The sequence below is a fragment of the Orcinus orca genome, chromosome 11 (assembly GCF_937001465.1).
Source record: "Orcinus orca chromosome 11, mOrcOrc1.1, whole genome shotgun sequence".
NCBI classification, from domain to species: Eukaryota; Metazoa; Chordata; class Mammalia; order Artiodactyla; family Delphinidae; genus Orcinus; species Orcinus orca.
In genome coordinates this window covers 63,903,470-63,924,840 of record NC_064569.1, presented here as the reverse complement: position 1 = coordinate 63,924,840, position 21,371 = coordinate 63,903,470, and the positions used below count along the sequence as shown (strand labels likewise).

Here is a 21,371-nt window from a genome sequence, read left to right as displayed (position 1 = left end):
GGGGAGAGGGATTAGTGTCCTGAGTGTGTGGATAACTACACAAAGGTACTAAAAATACCTTCCTTAACTAAATTGTTCTTAAGGAGATTCACATAGTTAAGAGTTCAATTAATAGTATAATAAGAATTTATAAAACTGCCTATATATGTTGCTATTAGGGAATAAATAGAAATTTTGAATTATTGGAAGGGAAGCATTGATAATTGAAAATGTTATTTCTCTGAAAAATCTTCACATTTACTTTTTTTTTTTAATATAAATTTATTTATTTATTTATTGGCTGCGTTGGGTTTCTCTAGTTTGGCTTTCTCTAGTTGTAGATAGCGTGCTACTCTTTGTTGCAGTGCTCAGGATTCTCATTGTGGTAGCTTCTCTTGTTGTGGAGCATGGGCTCTAGGCACACAGGCTTCAGTAGTTGTGGCACACGGGCTCAGTAGTTGTGGCTCGTGAGCTCTAGAATGCAGTCTCAGTAGTTCTGGTGCACGGGGCTTTGTTGTTCCACAGCATGTGGGATCTTCCCAGACCAGGGATCGAACCCGTGTCCCTGCGTTGGCAGGCAGATTCTTAACCACCGTGCCACCAGGGAAGTCCCTACATTTACTTTTTATATGAAATAAGTTGTTCCTTAGAAATATCCAATATGAATATGATTCCAATAGAGAAATGAAGAGACATTTAATTATTATACTTATTAATAGTAGACTTTATTCTGAACCAAATCACCTAGCTCGTTTAGGAAAGATAGATAACAGTGTAAAGGACACTCAGATTGCTTCTTTGGGCTTGGGAAGATAACTCAGCCAGATGGATTTTATAACTTGCATTATGGTTCTAATTGTCCCTAAGTGAAGAGTTTTGCCTTAAAATTCTACCCCATTCTTTAGAACCAGCTCATACTTCTCTCACTTGCCTTGTATAACTCATTATTCCTGAGCGCTCATAATTGAGCTGGATGTTTGTATAGGGATGGTAGCTTTCATCAAGTGTGATAAATAGCTATAAGACTCAGTATTTAACAGTGATTATGAACAGTGATGATGATAAAAAGATGTCCCGCCCAAGAGGAAGAACAGGTACTCTTTATTCTGTTTCTCTAGCTCTAGGCACAATTAAGAGAGGCTAAACAGATGTAATACAAATGTTCAGGTATCATTCCAATACGCTGGGCCTACCAATTTGGCCTTGATGGTCATGGATGCCCTTTCCTGGTCTATGTGCTTAGGAGACTGGAAAACCCTAACCACACATTTCCATTGTACTTTGGGATGTTGAGTCATGACTGAAAGGATTGCAAAGCATTTCTAAAACTGTGACAAGTGTCCAGATATTGTTTATTTCTATATTTATCTGGCATAAACGAATAAACTGTCTATTCTTAAATTTTTGATAAAATAAGAAGAAACATGGAATGAATACATTACCTGATCTTTCATGGTCTTCCCTAAGTCTTTCACATCTTTCATGTTGATGGCATTCTTCCCTCCCTTTTCCTTTCCCTTCTTTTTGTTTTTCTTTTTGAACAAGCATTTCTTACAGATACAAAAGCAGCACGTCAGGACTAAAAGGACTGCGACTACGGCTATGGCAATTAAGGCCCACGGTGGCACTGAAAGGAAACAAATGCAGAGACTGTTAGTAATAAAGCATTTACATCTGCAAAACCTTTAAATTCATGGGCTGTAAACATAGCTGTTCACTCATTCATGCATATTTATAGAGCTCTAGGCACACTGTTGTGCATTGCTTTATCCATGTTGTTTCCCCAGCCTAGAGTGTTTCTATCTTTTCCCCCTCGCCCGTCCAGGCATGCCAAATGTCATCTCCTCCCTACAGCTCTCCCTGCCCCTCCAAGCTAGATTTTCAATGATCCACTCCTTCATTTCTTCAGAGCTTACCTCTGGAGTCTGGCCTTTGAGTTCAAGCCCTGGCTCCACCATTTTACTAGCTGTGTGACCTTGGGCAAGTTGCCTAACCTCTCTCTGTCTCAGTATCCTCATCTCTAAAGTGGAGGTAAATTGGTGGGTACCTGATAGTCTTTCTGAATATTAAAATAAGATGCAGTACCTGGCACATGGCAAAAACTTAATATTAGCTGCTATTACTCATCTATCAAATACTATAGGTTCTATTAACATGCCCTGGGCACAGTGGAAGGGGTAGATATTAATCAAGACAACAGAAAGACAAATGTAAAGTCCTAAAAGTAGTGAAGATTAGGAAGAAGGACTTGGTGCTCTGAAAGTCGATCATGGGGAGATTTACCCATGCAGGGTCTCTGGAGGTAGGGCAGCGGTTATAAACCCAGGCTTAGATTCAGGCTTGGCCACTTACAGGCTTCGTAACTGGCCAGATTATGTGTGTTGAATTGCTGTTTCCCTCTCTATAAAATGAAGGTAATAGTGGTACCCGTTTCATCTCTTTTCAAGGTTGAGTTAATAGACTAAAAATCTTAGAATGGCATCTAGCACACAGCAAGAATTCAATTAATATTAGCTTTTTAAAAAAATATTCAAGGCATAGGGCTAAGTACTGTGGGTGACACAGCTCAGAGTACCTATGGGGGCATAAAAAATGCACATCAATAAATATATAAAAAGAAAGAGGTGAATACACTGAGAGGAGTTTGATGGATATGCTAAGAAATTGAGAGGAGGAAGAGAGAATTTTTAGATAAGAGCGTAGACTTCCGATTCACAGGGTCTGTTTAATAAAGCACACACAAATAAAGACACTCAAGCATTTTTTTCTATGACACGTTGTCCAGCTACTAAAAGTAACTCTATTTTCTCATTTGGCATCCCCTACACATGTGCTTATAAAACAATCAGGTCTCATGGAAACACGGAGGATTTCAGTTTGCCTAGAAAGTCATTCAACTATTGAGATTAATCACAAGAAGCAGTAATTAGATTTGCCTGTTGTAATCAAAAAGGACATTAGTTACTGAAATGGTAAGAAAAAGTGCTATTTTCTTCTAGCTACATAAACATCGTTAATATCAATGATTGCTGAACACAGGTAGGAGTACTTTGATGACGTAAAAACACCTAAAAATTAACTTCAAAACTGAGAAAATCCGCTCTCTTGGCTCCTTTTGCATTTAGCTTCAAAGTGAAGAAGACTTACTATGCATATTATTCTAGCTTATGAAAGATGACTAGATGTTACCCTAAGGACATATAAAACCATAACTGCTGAAATTGTGTTTTCAGCTAAAGAAAGATTTGTGTGAAAGTTACAGATAAGCCCATACCCAAAGACATGCTTTCTTATAGGTCTCTAATCTCATTAAGCAATCATATTTTTAAAAAAATGTAAAGGGAGCTTATGTAACCAATGATAGCATTCACAATACTTCATTTAAAAGCTTCTACCTCTTTTGATCTAGTTAAAACCCTGCCATGCGTGAAGGAGAGAGCCTGTGTATTCACTGCAGGTGAGACAGTAGAATAATGACCCTTCATTTTGAACCTCGTAAATTATTCTCCTAGTTGGACTTGCGTGATAGTCTCTCAGAGAGCTACATAAAAGTCTCTTAAATTACACAGGGCAAGACAGAGATCATTTGACAACTTAACAAAAAGAAAATAGACAGTGACAGCACAGGAACATTATTTAAAGGAGGTAAAGAGATAGGAACATAAGATTACAGGAAGAAATTTGAAATAGTGCAACTTGAAGGTGAATTATAATCACTGAAAAAAACTTTTGTTTTTGACTTCTATTTCTTATAGTGCTGCTGTCTTCTAGATTTGCTTTCAGCTGATCTTCTGAATAGCTTAATTTTAACTTTGAATATATGAAATAAACAAAAATTTCCTCACAACTTACTGGTACCTTTAGATGGAATTTTAAAAAAGCCTTAATGCTATCATTTTGTGTACCCATATGAAAACTGGACTGAATAGTTAATTATAAACCACCATTTTAAATTAAATGCAGTTATTTAAATTGAATTTTCGTGCTAACGATCTTATTTCGTAGAGCAACTAAATTTCGAGAATTTTGTAAGTTTAGTCAGAAACACCATCCACAGTATTATTACTTTGTAGCATTTATAGAAATAAGTTTCAATATTAGTGAGCAAATCTCATGAAATATATTTTGGATTACGCTAAAAATTTATTGAAGACCTACTTATTATGGGCCAGCAGCTGTGCTATGGCTTTACATACATTAAATCTCATGTAATCTTCACAGAAATTTTGTTCATTATCCCTTCAATTTTATAAAGGAAAAACTACAGATTGAATAGTAGGAGAAACTGAAATATATTTTTACATCATTAGGTTAAAAATATGCATATTATACATGTATACAAAGGAAAAGTCCTTGTGGGGCTGTGAAGCCTGTTTAATAGGACATTTTACTTTTGAAAAAAAATGGAGAAAATAACAGCAAAAGATGCTGCTAAGAGTGATTTCTTTATTTTATTTAAATATAAAATATAGTTTCAATCAAAAATAGGCTCATCAAAATATTGCTACTGGCAGAAAGCTATCAGCTTATAGTTATTGCTACCCAACTATCATTAAATGGAATTTTATAACATGAATTTTAGCATTTAACTTAAGGACCTTTCAACAGAAAATAATAGACTAATGTAAAAGCTCTCCGTTAAAAGTGTTATTTTCATCTTCTAGTTAATGAATTAATCTCACATATCATTTAACCTGAAGGTAAACCGATGCATAAGAATTAAGTCAAAGTCAATTCTGCTTCTGATGTTTTAACTTAGATTTTGTGGTACACAGAATAATGAGTCCTCAAAAATGTCCACATTCTAATCCCTGGAACCTGTGACTATGTTACCTTACATAGCAGAAAGGACTTTACAAATGTGATTAAGGATCTTGAGATGGCGAGTTTATCCTAGGTTATCCAGATGAACCCAGTGTATTCACTATGGTCCTTCTCAGTGAAAGAGGCAGGCAGGAGTTTCAGAATCAGAGCGATTTGAGGATTCTGTGCTGCTGATTTTGAAGATGGAGGAAGGGACCATGAACCAAAGAAGGTAGGTGACCTTTAGAAGCTGGACAACGCAAGGAAAGGGATTCTCTCCTACAGCTTCAAAAGAATTAGTTCAGGGTTTCCCTGGTGGCGCAGCGGTTGGGAGTCCGCCTGCCGATGCAGGGGACCTGAGTTCGTGCCCCGGTCCGGGAGGATCCCGCATGCCGCCGAGCGGCTGGACCCGTGAGCCATGGCCGTTGAGCCTGAGCGTCCGGAGCCTGTGCTCCGCAACGGGAAGAATTAGTTCACATAGTCGTTATAAAAAAACAACAACAACAAAAAACTATGGAGTTTTCTCAAAAAAATTAAAAGTAGAACTACCATGTGGTCCAGCAATCCCATTCTGGGTATTTATTGAAGGAAACAAAAAATCACTCTCTTGAAGAAATATCTGCACCACCATGTTCACTGCAGCTTTATTCACAATAGTCAAGATATACAAGTAACCTAAGTGTCCATCAATGGATAAATGGATAAAGAAAATAAATGGATAAAGAAAATAGAATATTATTCATCCATAAAAAAGGTTCCTTCTGTCATTTGAGACAACATGGATGACCCTTGAGGGCATCAGGCTAAATGAGAAGTTAGAGACATAAGTCATACAGACAAATACTCTGTGATGTCAGTTAAATGTGGAACCTACAAAGTTGGAACTCATAGAAACAAAGAGTAGAACGGTGGTTACCTGGGGCTGGGGGTGGGTAGGGGAAATGGGGAGATGTTGGTCAAAGGGTACAAACTTTCAATTATGAGATGAATAAGTTCTGGGTGTCTGATGTACAGCATGGTAACTGTAGTTAACAGTACTGTATTGTATACTTAAAATTTGCTTAGAGAGATCTTAATTGTTCTTACCACATACACACAAAATGGTAATTATGTGAGGTGATGGATATGTTAAATGACCTTATTGTAATCATTTCACAATATATACGTATATCAAATCATCATGTTGTACAACTTAAACTTATACAATGTTACTTGTTAATTACCTATCACTAAAGTTGGGAAGAAAGAAGGAATCAGCCCTGCTGACAATGTGATTTTAGCTCAATTAAACACATTTTGGACTTCTGACCTCCAAATAATAAATTTGTGCAGTTTTAAGCCAGTGATTTTGTAGTAAGTAATTACAGCAGCAATAGGAAACTCAATAGAGACAAAGCAGACCTCAAGAGATTTATAACATATGCTGCATATAGATGACTATGCAATTGGAATATTAATGTGGGCTATTTCTGTATATGTGGTGATCTTTTCTTCTTATTCACCGTTTTTATCTATGCCTTCTGCAACCATTTTCATGATACTAACAGTGCACTCAAGACTCTCTCAGAGATAACCAATGATTTTCTTCTGGCTAAACCCAAACTACATTGTCAGTGGTATGAAAAAGTCTTGATCATGTATTCCTTCTTGAAAATTTCTTCTGCTTTTGTTTCTACTACCCTTACCGGCACCTCCTTCTGTGGCTCGGACATTTTCTTCTCTTTCCTTTCCCATTCCCCAGTGTCAGATGGAGTTGTTATTCAAGGCGTTTAGCTCTGTGCTCATCTTCACATTCCCTCGTTAATAAGCACATCATTTCCCATGCCTTAAACTGTAGGTCAGTTACTGTCCCTTCTTCTGTTCTCTAGAACCGTGTTGCCAACTGTCTAGGAAATGTTCCCTATGAATCTTTCATCATCTTCTCAAACCAGTTCTCAAACCAGCTATGTGGCTTCTGTCAGTGCTTTTATAATTTCCTGCCTTAGACATTGGAACCACGTGGAAATTCTAATTCCCATTTCCAACTGATGGGCAAGTCTTGTCATTTCTTTGATACATTTTATATGTTTCTTTTTTTTTTTTTTTTTTTTTACATCTATTTGACTTGGAAGGTTTGGGCCTGACATTACCTCCCATCTGATCTCCCTTCCCATCAGTTATCTCTTCTCTCCATTTTATCCATCCATTGTCATTGAACAAAACTTTCTTTTTTTAGAAAATTTTATTGAAGTATAGTTGAATTACAATGTTCTGTTAATTTCTGCTGTACAGCAAAGTGATCCAGTTATACATATATATCATTCTTTTTCATATTCTTTTCCATTATGGTTTATCACAAGGTATTGAATGTAGTTCCCTGTGCTACACAGCAGGACCTTGTTGTTTATGAGCACAACTTTTCTCATACATACTTTTCAGTCATTTTGTGCATAGCTTTCACAGTCCTCTGTGTTTGGCCCACCCCACCTATCCACCTTTCTTTCTCACTCTTCTCCTGTACCACCTGTAGTCCCGTCAGACAGGGCAACTCATTGTACTTTGCTCAGTTCTACCCCCATGTTTTTCTAAAGCAGATTCCTTCTTTTGTGAAATGGCTTTTCTTCTTCCTCTTTGGTCATTTAAATAATACTTACTTTTCAAGGCTCAACACAAGTCTCACTGAGTGTTGACAGATTTTTAAATAAAAATATTGCATATATTTGCTAACATTTCCCCCTCCCAGCCAGTGGGAAATGGGGACTATGTGGTATAATACACTGGGTGGTTTGTGAGACTGGCATAAAAATGACATATAATATAAAAATAAAAAGACAAACCTGTAAAAAATGTATAAAAGGTATTTAATAAACTCCTTCCTACACATGAAATTCACTTCTTGCTGACTTAAAACTCAGCTCTTTGTAGGTTATTCATGACATGAAGCACGGATATTTAATGCAAACACAATAAAATTAATTTGGAACCAGTTAGAAATAAATTTTCATTCGCTGGTCTTCTGTTGGAAAAACCCCAAACAACTGTTTTCCCTTATCAAGAGAGGCTGTCCTTTCATGGGAAGTCGGCCGTTTAAAAAAGTAATTATTTAATCAAACACATATTTATGGACCATCTACTGTGTGTCAGGCATTTTTCTCAGGTCTGGGATACAGTGCTAAGCATGGTTTCTGCAATCATGAAGCTTTCTATTGACTTCCCAGGTGTTAAATCTAGGTCTAATTTACTTTCTTAAAAAAGTAACTTTCCGTATTTGCCAAGCTCAGTACTCAGAACATAGTATAGTACATTTTCAGGTAGAAACTACATGGCTTAATATGCTCCTGTGGACAAATTTAGAACTCCAGGGGTATGTTTATTGATGAACTCAGCAAGTAAATATTCTTTCTACAATAAAAATGTAACTCTCCAACTGAAAAGCCTCATTTCCTGCCTCACCCCCCCCCCCACAGGGAGTTTGGCAGTAAATAAATTTCTTAAATTATTTACTTAAGGGGCCCTGACATATACGTAAAGAAAAAGTAGACACTCCAAATATCCTTTTCTTTAATAGAGCAAGAAATATCCTTTTCCTTAATATATGGTGAAATCAAAGATAAAAGTCTCACCAAGAACAAGGGTATTTCAGAGAGTACATTTATAAAAGGGAAAATTTTAGCATTACTGATAGCAGTCATGTGTGTCAACCTTATGCTCCCAGATCTGAAATCTACTCATCAGACATGCGTTGTGCCTCAGACCTACAGAATGAGCAGTTGGCGAGAAGAGCTTTTTCTAATTTACACAAAGTGCCCTATGGCTGAGGGGAGGCCTGCTCAAGCTCTTCTAATTCTGAGCTCTCACCTCCAAAGAGACTTTTCTTTCCCCTCTCTGAAATACCTGACTCGGTACTATCTGCTTAATGGTGCTCAGTAAATGGCTTGAAAGAAACCCACGTCCCCACATTCTTGAGCTCAAGTAGGAGAGAAGTGGACAGTCTCTGAGGCCCACCACCCTCCCATGTGTGTCTCCTGTGGGTCAGCTACTCCATCCCATGTCCTCGGCTCTGATCCTCTCCTTCCTCATTCCCAGTTAGCTACTGCAGTCTCCTAGGCTGGCAAACTTTGGTGGATTTACTCATTGGGTTCAAGGTTTAATCGAGGACAAAACTTACTGTTTTTTGTCTTTCTGCCTTGATTTCACTTTCTGGAGCAGCTCTGCATTATCTTTCCATTTCATTCCCATCTATCATATTAAGAAACAACCTTAAATTCATAACTCTTTCACAAGATGAGCCATATTTTCCTCTCTGAGAAATGTAAGCTTGTACTTTTATATCAATTCTTGTTATGTGAGCCAAGAGCCTCAAGATACAGAGGTAATATCATTGCTATGGCCACTGCAAAGATTCAGCAATATCTTCAAGCATTTTCTACCTTTGATGTCTCTCTGTTTGTCATATGAGTGCCTCACCACTGCACTAAGGTATGTGTAATTCATTTTATGAATAATTTATATAAAAACTTAATTCTTACATTTACTGAAGATTTTTGCCAACTTCCAGTTTTACCCCATACAATCCATCTTTCTAGATCATTATACGTTGATGCAAGATGCAGAATACAATAGAAAAATAATAATTTTGCTCTTAACCAGTAGGAAAAATAATCTGTATGTCAGAGCTTTGCTTTTAGACTGTTTATAAATAATTATTAAAAAACAGACAAGGATAATCATTTTTCAAAAATTGGCAAAAAAAAAAAGGAAAAAAAAGAAAATAAGCCTTGCATTTTAAAGCTTTTTCTAAATTACAGAATGCAAATGGAAAAAAAAGTTCTGCAAATATGTGGATTAATACACTCATTAACCACCTCTGGAGACAGACTGTTAAATGCAAGATTTGAAATAGTGTATGAAGTAATTCAGAATATGGCTTAAGATTAAACCAACCAGTCAAAGGTCAGAATGAAGAATTTCTCATTACAGACCGAAATGGCTTCAAAGACCATGCATTCTTGGCTTCTGGGTATTAAACTTATTTTTCTTCACTATTTAGAATGGTAGTTCTAAGCCCCCTTTGAATTGTATGCTCTTTTTAGAATATGACAAAAGCTATGGGCTCTTGATGGGAAGATGTGTGTATGTGTGTGTTGTGTGTTTGTTTAAATTTCCACACAATTGGGAGTGTGTGGTACCCTTGTGGAGATTACAGTTCCCTAGGTCTAGAAGACCATTGGATTCTGAAGTAAAAACTCCTTTCTGAGAGCATCAGAGTAAAATTCAAGATTAGTGAGTTAGGGAAAATGTAGTCTTTATTTGGTCATTTAACCCTTCACTTATTTCTTCTGGGCAGTCTGCTGTGTGCTTATACTATGCTGGGGGTGGTGGGGAAACAGAACCCAGAGAAGATGGGCCCCTTTATCTAGGAGATTATGAAGACTAACTCCCAGGAATAAACTACAGGAGACAGGAGGCTATACAGAGTTAAACACAGAATTCAGTGGAGTAGGTGGGCTCGGCAGGTAGCAGGTTAGAGAAGAGCAAGATAAAAGGTCCTAGAGTTCAAGGAAGGCTTCATGGAGGAGGTGAGTCTTGAGGTGAGCTTTGAATCCTTGCTTGGTACACAGTGAAAATAGTGTTTTGGGGACTCCAGTTCTTTTCTTCCCTCCTTCCCTTCCTGACTCCCTCCCCTCCTGTCTATCTGTCTCCCTCCTTCCCTTTTTTCCTTTCTCCTTCCTTTCCTTTGGGTTTTAGACTCCTTTTAATCTAACTTATCACCCAGTGACTACCTTGCTAAACAAAGCTCTCAATAAGACACGGACTTATGAAAATCTACATTAGATTTTTTTATCATAGTAAATGGAAAGACATTTCTTTGAGGTAAACACACGTGGCCTTCCCTGAATACCCTTCAGAATTACCTTCTTAAGAACACATTTCACATTTCCTCTAATGTAGTTCTGTTCAGTTTTCCAATATGAGCCCCTGACAGAAAGCAAACTGGAAGATGTGTCTGTATAAATATGCTGTAAAAATGATCCAAGTCATTGACTTGAGTCAGCTACCCGTGGTTTCTTAAGGTGGATGGATTGCGTAAAAAATAATGTAGGAGAGAGGCTCGCTCATTCATTCATCCATTTGAATGTCTATTTAACACGGTAATGCTCAACACATTGGAGGAATAGTGAAGTTTGAAACAATTTTCTTAATCAGCTTCCAGTCCAGTTGGTCAGATTTGATTAACAGACATGAAGCAGTTGTGAACAATACCAGATAGCATGTTAAATGCCAAATTAAATGGGGCCTTTTGTTAGATTCTAATTCTATATAGTCACAGCAATCTTATTCTACTTGTCCGATGAGCACTAGTGTAGAATTATTTTTTAAAACTTTAAAATTTAATAAAGTTAACACATAAAAAGACTTCAGTAAGATACACTGCTTTGATATGCACAAAATCACAACCTATACATTGATACATTTTTACCAGAACCTCTATCCATTGATCTGATTTCAGTATGTGTTGCTCTATTGAACAAATTCACAGTCCCTGCTGAATAACTTATTAAGGTTATTGATGTTTCTGGCTGAATGCAAGGATCAGTCTTGGTAACAAAAATTAGTCGACTGAAGTCCATTTTATCTGCACAGGTGTTAACCAAATAATTAATTTTATAAAATGCCTGTAATAATCGTCTGCTTTCAACGATGAGGCCAAGTCATCCATATCTTCACAATATTGGAATGTCTGCAACTTGACATGGAAAATGACATTGGGTCTTCAGGCAGAGATAAGCTCCCCTCACAGCTTTCAGGGGATTTAGATAAGGCTCCAGAGTTGACTCCGGAGCTTGCTCTCTGCAGCCTCCAGGGAGAAGTGTGTTGGTAAACATAGAGGGATGCCTGGTAAGTTGGCAGAGATGAAGGCAATTCACTCGCTAATCAGTGCTGAAGCTCTTGGAAATTTGTAACAGTTTTCAATCATGCTGTGGGCAACACAATTTTGTGGTTAAAGGGAAATCCATTTATCCTGTAACATTTGTAGCATGTCTCTCTCGAGTTTTGATTTCTAAGTTCAAAACTAAGAAAAATTATGTCTCGGGTTTTTTCTTCCCATAGCGGAAGCTAACTTTCTTCTTGACTTTTGTTTGCTAAGGCTTCAAATTAAGCATCTCTTGGATCCTGATCCAATTAGTACTTGGTTTTATTTTGATGCTTTGAATTTGGTCAACTAGGTCTTTAATCTGTTGTCTGTTTTTGGCAAAGATGCCAAGAAAAAAACGACTTTTCCAAGCATTGAATATAGCACCCGTTGTTAACTTTGGAATAATTCAATAGTTGAGAGTCTACTTGTTTCTTTACTAAGAAATTTAATGTTATTAGGATGAAATCCAATTATGATAAAAGAATGTCAGGTAAATGGGCGGATATATTCCCTGCTTCCCTATGCTCTTTTATAACAGTTAGAAGAAAGAGACAAACAAAAAGGCCGTTTGGTTTCATTACCTGCTTTTTGGAAGGATTTTTCTCCCCTGTATTTCCTGTTTATTATTCTAGGAGCAAACGATGCGTTTTCAGAATTCCCTGTAACTTGGAGAGATTTGATTGTACTGACAGGAGAACTGTGTGGTTGCCGTGCATGAGCGAAGAAGGGCAGGACATTCGAGTCTTTCCAGTCATGAAAGGGAAGCGTCAGGTTCATTAATTTCATCACTATACAAAGTGACATGTAGACAACAGTGAAAGCAAAGCCGCCCACTTGTCTAGCTATCCACAGGACATTTTGCCTTGATGATCCGATGGATCGCTGCTGCTACAGACCACACTTACTAATTTTCCTTTCCAACTGTTGTTTTCTCTGTTTATCTCAGTCTGTTTCTCTCCTTGGCAATTTTATGTGTCCAATTCACAATCTGTAGCGTCATTTCTTTTTTTTTTGTTTCCTGGTTCTGGGATGTGAACTTTCATTTTTCGTTTACAGCTCCCAAGATCCTTGATTTATTTCCTGTTCTTGCTTTTGACGGGGTTTCCCTATGCTGGTCAATCTTGTATATGGTGACTCTTTCTTTATTTTTTCTTTTTCCTTTTAAATATTATTTCTCTTTTGTTTAGAGCTCGTGCTTCTAAGCACCGCAGCAGTGAGCATGTGACCTCAAGGCCCTGCAAATCTTGTTGGTCTTTGTAGATTCTCACAGATGTCCACTAAGAATGTAGAATTCCTTTTATTCTCTTCTCTTTGTCAAACTCAGTTATTTCTTCCTTTGAATGACTCCCAATAGACTTCCTCCAAATGTCTACCTGAGTAATACCACGCAGGAGCCCTTTGCGTTGTCTCTCATCCACATTCATTTATGCCTTCTATTATCACGTATTGATCCTTGTTTTCTAGTAGCTTTGTGATTTGTCTCTTCAACATGAGGAGGCTATCTGAAGAGGCATACTGATATCTTCCTTTCCTTTGCCTTCTATGAAGTATCAGTTGGGTTGGGTACAAGGGTAAGTCTTAAGTAAATGCTTATTGAATAAATGAAAGTATAATTAGAGGCAGAGACAGCCTTCTTCAAATACTGTTTATACATAGGGCCTGGTTCCTTGGACACCTTGTTGAAACTAAAACGTACACTTAAAAAAAAATACTACAGATTAAATCATGATAAACCTTCATACATACATCAACTTTTCCAGATTATTTAGAAAATCTGTGCAAGCATCCCTTATTTTTTATTCCAGATAGACTATGGAAAAAGCAGTAAACTGGCTTATTTTTTTCTGTCAATTATTTTTTCTAAATGATTTTTATGTCATATATCTCCTTAAAAGATTCGATTAAAATCGTACTAGTAATGCTGGTATGCCTTTTCCTTTCTTATACCCTACCCCTGCAGTATTTCCTAATTCAATTTCTCATTTATATAGTTCTTTCATTTTATGACACCCTTTCACATTACCTCAACTGATTTGACCCTAAAAGCCAAATTGTAGAGTAGCTAAAGTGGATACCATAATCTCCATTTTACAGATCAGAACACTGAGGATCTGAACTATGGTTCCTGTAATGTGATTCCTTTTAGAGTTGAGATCAGACCTAAGTCTTTGGGGTTCAATTTTCATGTTCTTCTTATATATTGTGGCATTCTCTCGTGTCCACATTGACAGATGAGCAAATATTCACTAATTATATCACTTCTAAGAAGAGTTTAGTTTTGTGAACATATTTGTATATTACTGTCAGGTTTCTCTTAACTGAAATAAGTTTTAATTGTTTATGCCAAATCAATGAAAATCATTTGTCAAAAAATATTATTGATAATCGTAACAGGGCAACATCAGATATAATAAGGATCATGGATCTTGACTCCAAGTTCTGCCACTTAAATTGCTAAATCAATTTGATCAAGTTATTTAAACTTTCTGAACCTCAGTTTCACCCTCTGTAACAGGGGAGGTGGGTGAAGCAAGGAGATAATGATATAAACTCTGACTTGTGATATGTAAATTTATGACATGCAAAGTGCTTAGAATGGTAGATAATATGAAGGAAAGTTTTAAATGTCAGTATTATCTGCCAGCAATTCCGATGAAATTTCACAATTTGAAAATGCTTAAAACTTGGCAGAGAAAACAAGTTCTGAACGTTACGTGGATAAAAGATGAAATACAAGCAATTTTGTATGTATTGTACAATTTCCAGTATGCTCAAAGTGTTCTGCCCTAACAATATATCCGAATGTCAGGGTCACATTCTAAAATAAAGATTGCTGTTGAAAAACTGAAATGCAAAGCATTTTGGTAGTCATCAAGCTATTCGTGGATAAATAATAGAATGAATAGATCAAACTTTGGGGGAACATAAATAATTGTCCTTCAGAATTGCACTGGCCAACAATTGTTTATGTTATTCAAATAGTGCAAGCAGCATTAGAATAATATTAAGTTTGTATTAATGGAAATAAACATGTACTGCTTCGTATTTTCAGTAATTTTTCAGCCCAGCTAACATTTCCTGAGGTAAACCTTTTTATTAAGCAGTAAAGATATTAGTGGAAAGATTTTACTCTTTCTACTGGCAAAATGGTAGATTTTGCTTGAACACACTCCCCGTTTTATAGTGCTTATGCATTAATAACAACATGCTCTTGATGCTGTTTTTTTTTCTCCTTAAAAATTGGCCAAGTATTATAAGAGACTGAAAAGCTATCTTGAATTCAGCATTTATTGTTCAGTAACTATTTACATACACATTTAAGTTATAATGATCAATTTTTATTAAGAACCAACTTTGATTTTATACCATTTGTTTCCATGGAATAATTTATAAAATAGTTGGGTTTATTATTTCATTTAGGTAATATCCTCATTCACAGATGGTAAATCTAAAGTACCAAAAATAATGACTGTCCTAAGATTCTGGGAAAAAACCATGGCCCAATCTTGAGCTCAGTCTTTTGAACATCAAGCTCTTTCTACTAATCCAATTTCTGATAATTCCTGTTTCAAATCAATCAACGGTGTTGGGATTTAAACTTATCTAGGATCACAGTTTTTGGTTCTTTGCTATTTAAATCATTCCAATGTCATATTCATTTACAGAAAACCTTTATTTTCTGCTGTCTTTGCTCATTTTCAAGAAAATTAAGTTAGGAGCCTATAGTTTTCTTTTGGTGGTTTTGACTAGAATTGAAACAGTAGCTGAAATTTACATTTTAATATGATTTAGTAAAATAGTGAAATAGAGGATTTTCTTTAAAGATTGAAAGCTATGAAACTTAATGGAAGGGATAGCTGTTTTTTTCCCCAGTATTTTACTTATACGTAACCATCAAAGTCAAGAACCCGGTTGCTGCACAAATATTGTAATATTAACATGTATGCTTGGAGGATCACTAAATCCAGATATTGCTTGGAAGAAATAGAATTGTCTTACTAGACTAGTGGCCTCCTAAGATTCTTTGGAAAAGGATAGTAGATCCATTTCTTAACATACTGAGGCAAATGCCTTTCAAGTAATAAAAAATTTTATATTTGAAGTTCATCTTAATGATTTTAAATGAAATAATAAAAAATGGAGAATTCAGTGAACTGATGTGGGTAAATCTTTTTGACTAAAGGTCAAACTATTATCTCTGAAAAAGATGTTTACTTTAAATTAAATATTGATGGACAGAAAGGAAGAAAATAGCAGAGCACTCAACATAAAACAGGTTATCAGAAGAAGGATCTTGAGGGGAAAAAAAAAGAATGGAGAGCGCTATCTCCTATTGAAAAAGCATTCCACTAACCTCAGAGGATAGCTCGCTGACTTAAAAGCGGCAACTGATTGTTGTAAGTCATTTCGTTAATCAGTGCTCTTTGAAGTCCTACCATGCGTTTGAGACAAATGGAAGAAAACTAAGGACGCATTCTATGGACACTGCCAAAGGGGCAGTAAGTGACCCTATGTTTATGTTAACCTGGGTCAGCTCCCTCCTTGAACCCAGGGTTCCTGCCATCACTCCTGGTCCTTCTTGAAGCACATGGTGCTGCCTTGTGCCTTGGTTTTCTCTTTTCCATTCACTCTACCGCCTCTGTGGGCTGCTTTATGCATATATGATAATGTGGGGGAGTCAAGGGAGGGAAGAATACAGTACAGAGTTTGGGGAAGCCATTTGGGGTGATACGTTCTTTGGCACTTTTTCTGACTGTCTCTGAGCAGTCATCTAAATGGTGAAACAGGGAGGGGAGGTTTTAAGTGGTCTGAGGCTTGCATACATTTCCAGGAGAAGAAGAGTTGAGACCTATCTCAGTTTCAGCAGTGCTCACAAGGACGCAGAGAAAGCATTTGTCACCACCAGGTTCCTACCTGGTGAGAAGTGTGTCAGGTGCCTTATTTAGGGATTGTAAGGGTGAGAATCTCAGGTAGAATCTCAAGAACACAAATGTGAAAATGATTAAGATGAGCTTGAGGTAGATTGTTTTGTAAAGTTCCAGTCATCTGTGTAATTGGACATGTGGAATGATTATATAATGTTTAATGTAAAAAGTGATCTTTGCTCTAGCCCTCACCCCAGTCTCCCCCAATCAAAACCAAAGATTTTACAACAGCAGATGCTAACACCTACGGCTGGAAAAATATTAGGGGAGAGTCATGAGGTTGGAGTTAGAAGTATTTTCCTTCAGAAAGACGGGATAAATACTGTTCGTTTTAAGTGATTTTGTAATTTTCTAGGCAAAAGTCCAACTATGGCATAAAACAAAATAGACTTTTTGGAAAAAAGCGCAAAGTATAAGGAGAAAAAGTCTTGTTAACACAACTGATCAGAATGATAATTAATATACAGTAATGGAAAATAAGTTTCTAAAATGGCTGAAACATAATTATTATTTGGTTATTGTTCTAAAGCAACACGTAAGAGTTTTACCTTTCTAGAAGGGAATAGATTTGGATTAATTTTCCTCATAGAGCAGTTATTTTGGCATGATGTCAATATAATTTGATTTTTAGTAAAGGTAAATGTTTTTGTGTGAATTTTAATAAATTTGAAATTTAATAACTGAAACAGTAAATTCATAGAAAATCAATTATAATTCTATATATTACTTCAACTCATCGTGGTATACTAAAAGGTAGTAGAGGTTTGGAGTCAAAGAACCCTGAGTTTAAAGCGCAGTGAGTCTTTTTCTTCTTTGAGCCTTTATTTCTCTCCATGAGAAGTGGGAATAATAATACCACAATAATAATTGAGAGAATTCCATGAGGTAACACATCTGACACTTGGCAGATAGATGAGGTTTAATAAATGCTAGTTCTCTTTCCAATTTTATATAAAAATAAATATATATCAAATTCTGTTCTAAAGTTTAATATTTTTCATCCTGAAAGTATTTCTTGGTAACATATTTAAAATGATTAGACCCAAGCAATAAACTATATGAAACCTGCTGGGTTTCCTCTAGAGCCCTGGTTCTATTTGCCTGTCATAACTTAAAGGAAAAGAAAATTGGCCCAGTGTAATTGCTACAAGTTGGAAGGAATATAGGTAATTTGGCATATCCAGCATCAAGTAAAGAAGACATTTAAATCTTAGCCAGTGGGACCTATAAGAGAATTAAAGACCTGTTTTCTATGAAGGGAGAGTTAGCAAAAATAAACAGAGTATAGCAGAAGAGACTGAAAATATTGGGGGCAGAGAAGTAGAAATCTCTTAATTTTAAGGATTGATATGTACTGAAAGAATTTTTTAAAAAAGAGCAGATCTGGCATAGCTCATGAAATCTTAGAGGCAATGAAGCTTGGCTGGCGATGATGCCTGGCCATCACTTACACTGTCTCACTGGGTTTTAAGCCTATGGTTTTAAAGTATATTAATTCCTGTTTGAGAAACCTGCGTATTAAAAAAAATTTTTTTTCTTGAAGTATAGTTTATTTGCAATGTTAATTTCTGCTATACAGCAAAATGATTCAGTTATACATACATATATTCTTTTTCAAAGTCTTTTTTCTCTTATAGGTTATTACAAAATATTGAGTTCATTTCCCTATGCTATACAGTAGGCCCTTGTTGATTATCTATTTTATATATAGTAGTGTGTATATGTTAATCTCAAACTCCTAATTAAATCTGAATTCCTTGTTAAAGTAGCCTTACACTCAAACGGAACTTTATTGTATTTGTGGTCCTCTGAGGGAGCACCTTGGGCATCAGTTTCTGAAGGCATTTTGGTGCGCATGTATGGTGAAGTAAAGCCACCAATAAAAATTTCTTCTCAGAAGGTTTCCTTAGTGCGTTATTAAAGGCAGGAGAATAAGAACAAAGTCTTTAAGATTGTTTTTCTTTGCAGTTCAATGAAATAGCCTTTTTCTCTAACTGCTTATTTACTTCCACCAGTCCTGACAAGATGTTCATTTAGAATACCTGCCAATTTCAAAGCAACCAAGAGAGCGTGACTGAAATTGATCAGAATGAAGTAAATGCAGCAGAACAATAGTAGGTAAATGAGAGGTTCTACTCTGAGTTTTAGCAAAACAACCGGTGCATTTGAATTTATTCAAGGCCATGGGAAATAAGGAACAGTTACATTAGAACAAAGAAGAATCTTTTTGCCAGTTAGACTCAGCAAGTTTTGCTTTCTGGCTGGGAATTCCTGTAGGAAAAGTAAGTATTTCTAAATCTTTCTGAGGTGTGTTTGCTCCTCCTCACATATATCTCCATGTAATCAAGTCCCTTTGGAAAAGTAAAGCTGAGTTTTTTTTCTAATGTCACAGTTATGGTAGAAGTGAGAAATTCTCCTTTTATTTAATCGTTGTCTTATTTTACATGCCTCAGTTAAGCTTTAAGCCTACAAGTGTTAGACTATATCAAATTCAGAATATGCAATAAATAGGAAATTCAGCTGAATGCCAATTATTGTGTTTGTAATATTTAAAAACTGTGGATGCACTTTCACCTTGCTTTAAATTAAGAGCTCTGAATTATATTTTCTTGTAGAACTCTGAATTTTAACTCCAGATGTTTTCAGAAAAGGAAGAATTTTTCTTTAATTGAAAGAGTGTAAAATGATGGGGTGAATACAGGGGAGAGGAGGAAGAAAAAGCCAAGGTTCAAATTGGTTATATACTGAATATTTAAATTGATTTATACTGAACATTTCCTTTGTTTTATGTGAAAGAAGCTTCCATTTTCTTCAGGTTCTATTTTCCCTTTTTTTTTTATGTTGTTGATTGCGGTGTTCTTATTAATTAATTAATTTTTGCTGTGCTGGGTCTTCGTTTCTGTGCAAGGGCTTTCTCTAATTGTGGCAAGCGGGGGCCACTCTTCATCGCGGTGCACGGGCCTCTCACTATCGCGGCCTCTCTTGTTGCGGAGCACAGGCTCCAGATGCGCAGGCTCAGTAGTTGTGGCTCACGGGCTCAGTTGCTCCGCGGCATGTGGGATCCTCCCAGACCAGGGCTCGAACCCGTGTCCCCTGCATTAGCAGGCAGACTCTCAACCACTGCGCCACCAGGGAAGCCCTATTTTCCCTTTCTTGATCACCAAACTTTCAAATCATATCTCTCAGCAATTGCCATGCAAATGGCTCATAATTCTATTATTTTATCAAGTCACCTCTTAACATTTTCCTTTCTTATCTTCATTTACACACATATATTTAGAGTTGCCTTCACAGCACATGCAATTTTGTATTCAGCTTTTTTCATTATGAATGTTCACATGATACTACATGGACTTTAATTTTTTCAGACATTATTACAATTTAAGTCAAGCAAAAAGGAATAAAGTGTGATGTTCATTTACCTCACACCAAGCTGAAGAACTAAAAGATGGTGACTGCTGAGGCCACATAGGACCACCTCTGATTGCATTTCCTGTCTCTTCCCAAGATGTAAACTCTGCATGAAATTAAGTGTTTTTAATTTCTTATTCCTGTGCATTTCCTTATGCTTTTACATAAGTGTTCTTAGGAACTTTGTAGATTTAACTCTTCATTCCTAAGAGAACCACAGCACACATTATAGTGAAATCTTAACAGCAATTTGAACTTTCAGTGTTAAGAGTCAAAATAGCCTCAGCAAAATAGCCACAGCAGAGCAGTCAATGCACCGTACGTGATTTGTCTCTCAAATTACCTAAAGACATCCCACATGCCCAGAAATCCATGCTTTGTGTTTTCTATGTAGTTCAGCAGTCACTCTATCTATCCTGGGAAGCACTATCCTAGTTAACAAAAGTGATGCGGTTCTGGAGTCTCCCACCTCCATGCCTTGTCTAGTTGGCATCCTCACTTCATTTGGGTTGTTTGAAAGTCAGAAAAACAAAAGAAAGGAAACATAAAACCCTGCCTTCCAACACTGTCACAATCATTTTGAAACCAAATAAATCAGAATCATTATTCTGTAGTGTTCTTAAATGTGCAATTCGTAGGGATACGTAAAATAAAGGTGTACTTTAAGCTGCTCGTCTTCTGAGAATGAGATGTGTTGTTTATTTTCAAAGCAAAACAAAATAATCTCTATTTCTATTAACTGTTTAATTTGCTTCCTCATCTGAGAAGTTGATCTTTTTCTCCTTTAAGTAGTCTCACCCTTAGGGAAATAAAATGCTAAGCATCAGAGGAAATTCAGGTGTCATTGTGAGGCATCTTAAAACATTTGAGTTAGTTTTCTTCCTACTCTTTTGACCCACTATGTACACAGCAAGGGATTTTCACTTCCAAGGCCATAACCCAGGCTATCAGAGAGGATATGGATGCGAACATCCATTTCCAAAAGTATTTGAGGTTAATAGTGAGATGCTTTTCTTTCTTTCTTGGTTCACTTAACAGTAATGTTCCAGTGGGATGATGATAGATTCCTGGTTTCTGTTTGTTCTGCACCAAAAGTGTGACCTCATTGCAATAACCATTGGCAAGATAATAGTTTAGTTAGTACCAGCCATGAAACTAACACATAATTTAACCTTAATACGTGACTGCTAACCAAAGTCAAGTGTCCAACTATCAAACATGCTGATTGACAGTTTTGGAAGGATAGAAGTTGACTATTTTTCCACATCTCAATTAATATACCTTTGTCAACAAAGTTGAAAGTGAGTTATTGTCTTATTCTAACTTTTAATACATTTTCTTCAGTTTTGGATAAA

General features: G+C 36.4%; 1 protein-coding gene and 1 long non-coding RNA gene across 4 annotated transcripts in view; one reads left to right on the top strand and one right to left on the bottom strand.

The window, feature by feature from the left end:
- SYT1 (synaptotagmin 1) overlaps positions 1-21,371 on the bottom strand; it is a 540,189-nt gene that overhangs the window by 146,092 nt on the left and 372,726 nt on the right. For all 3 annotated transcript variants that reach the window (XM_033431327.2, XM_004271581.3, XM_033431328.2), the window contains one exon: positions 1,422-1,606. In XM_033431327.2, coding sequence (XP_033287218.1) covers positions 1,422-1,606 — 185 coding nt within the window. The remainder of the gene's footprint in view (positions 1-1,421; positions 1,607-21,371) is intronic.
- LOC117201968 (uncharacterized) overlaps positions 1-21,371 on the top strand; it is a 314,961-nt gene that overhangs the window by 102,623 nt on the left and 190,967 nt on the right. The gene's annotated exons all lie outside the window — the stretch shown is intronic.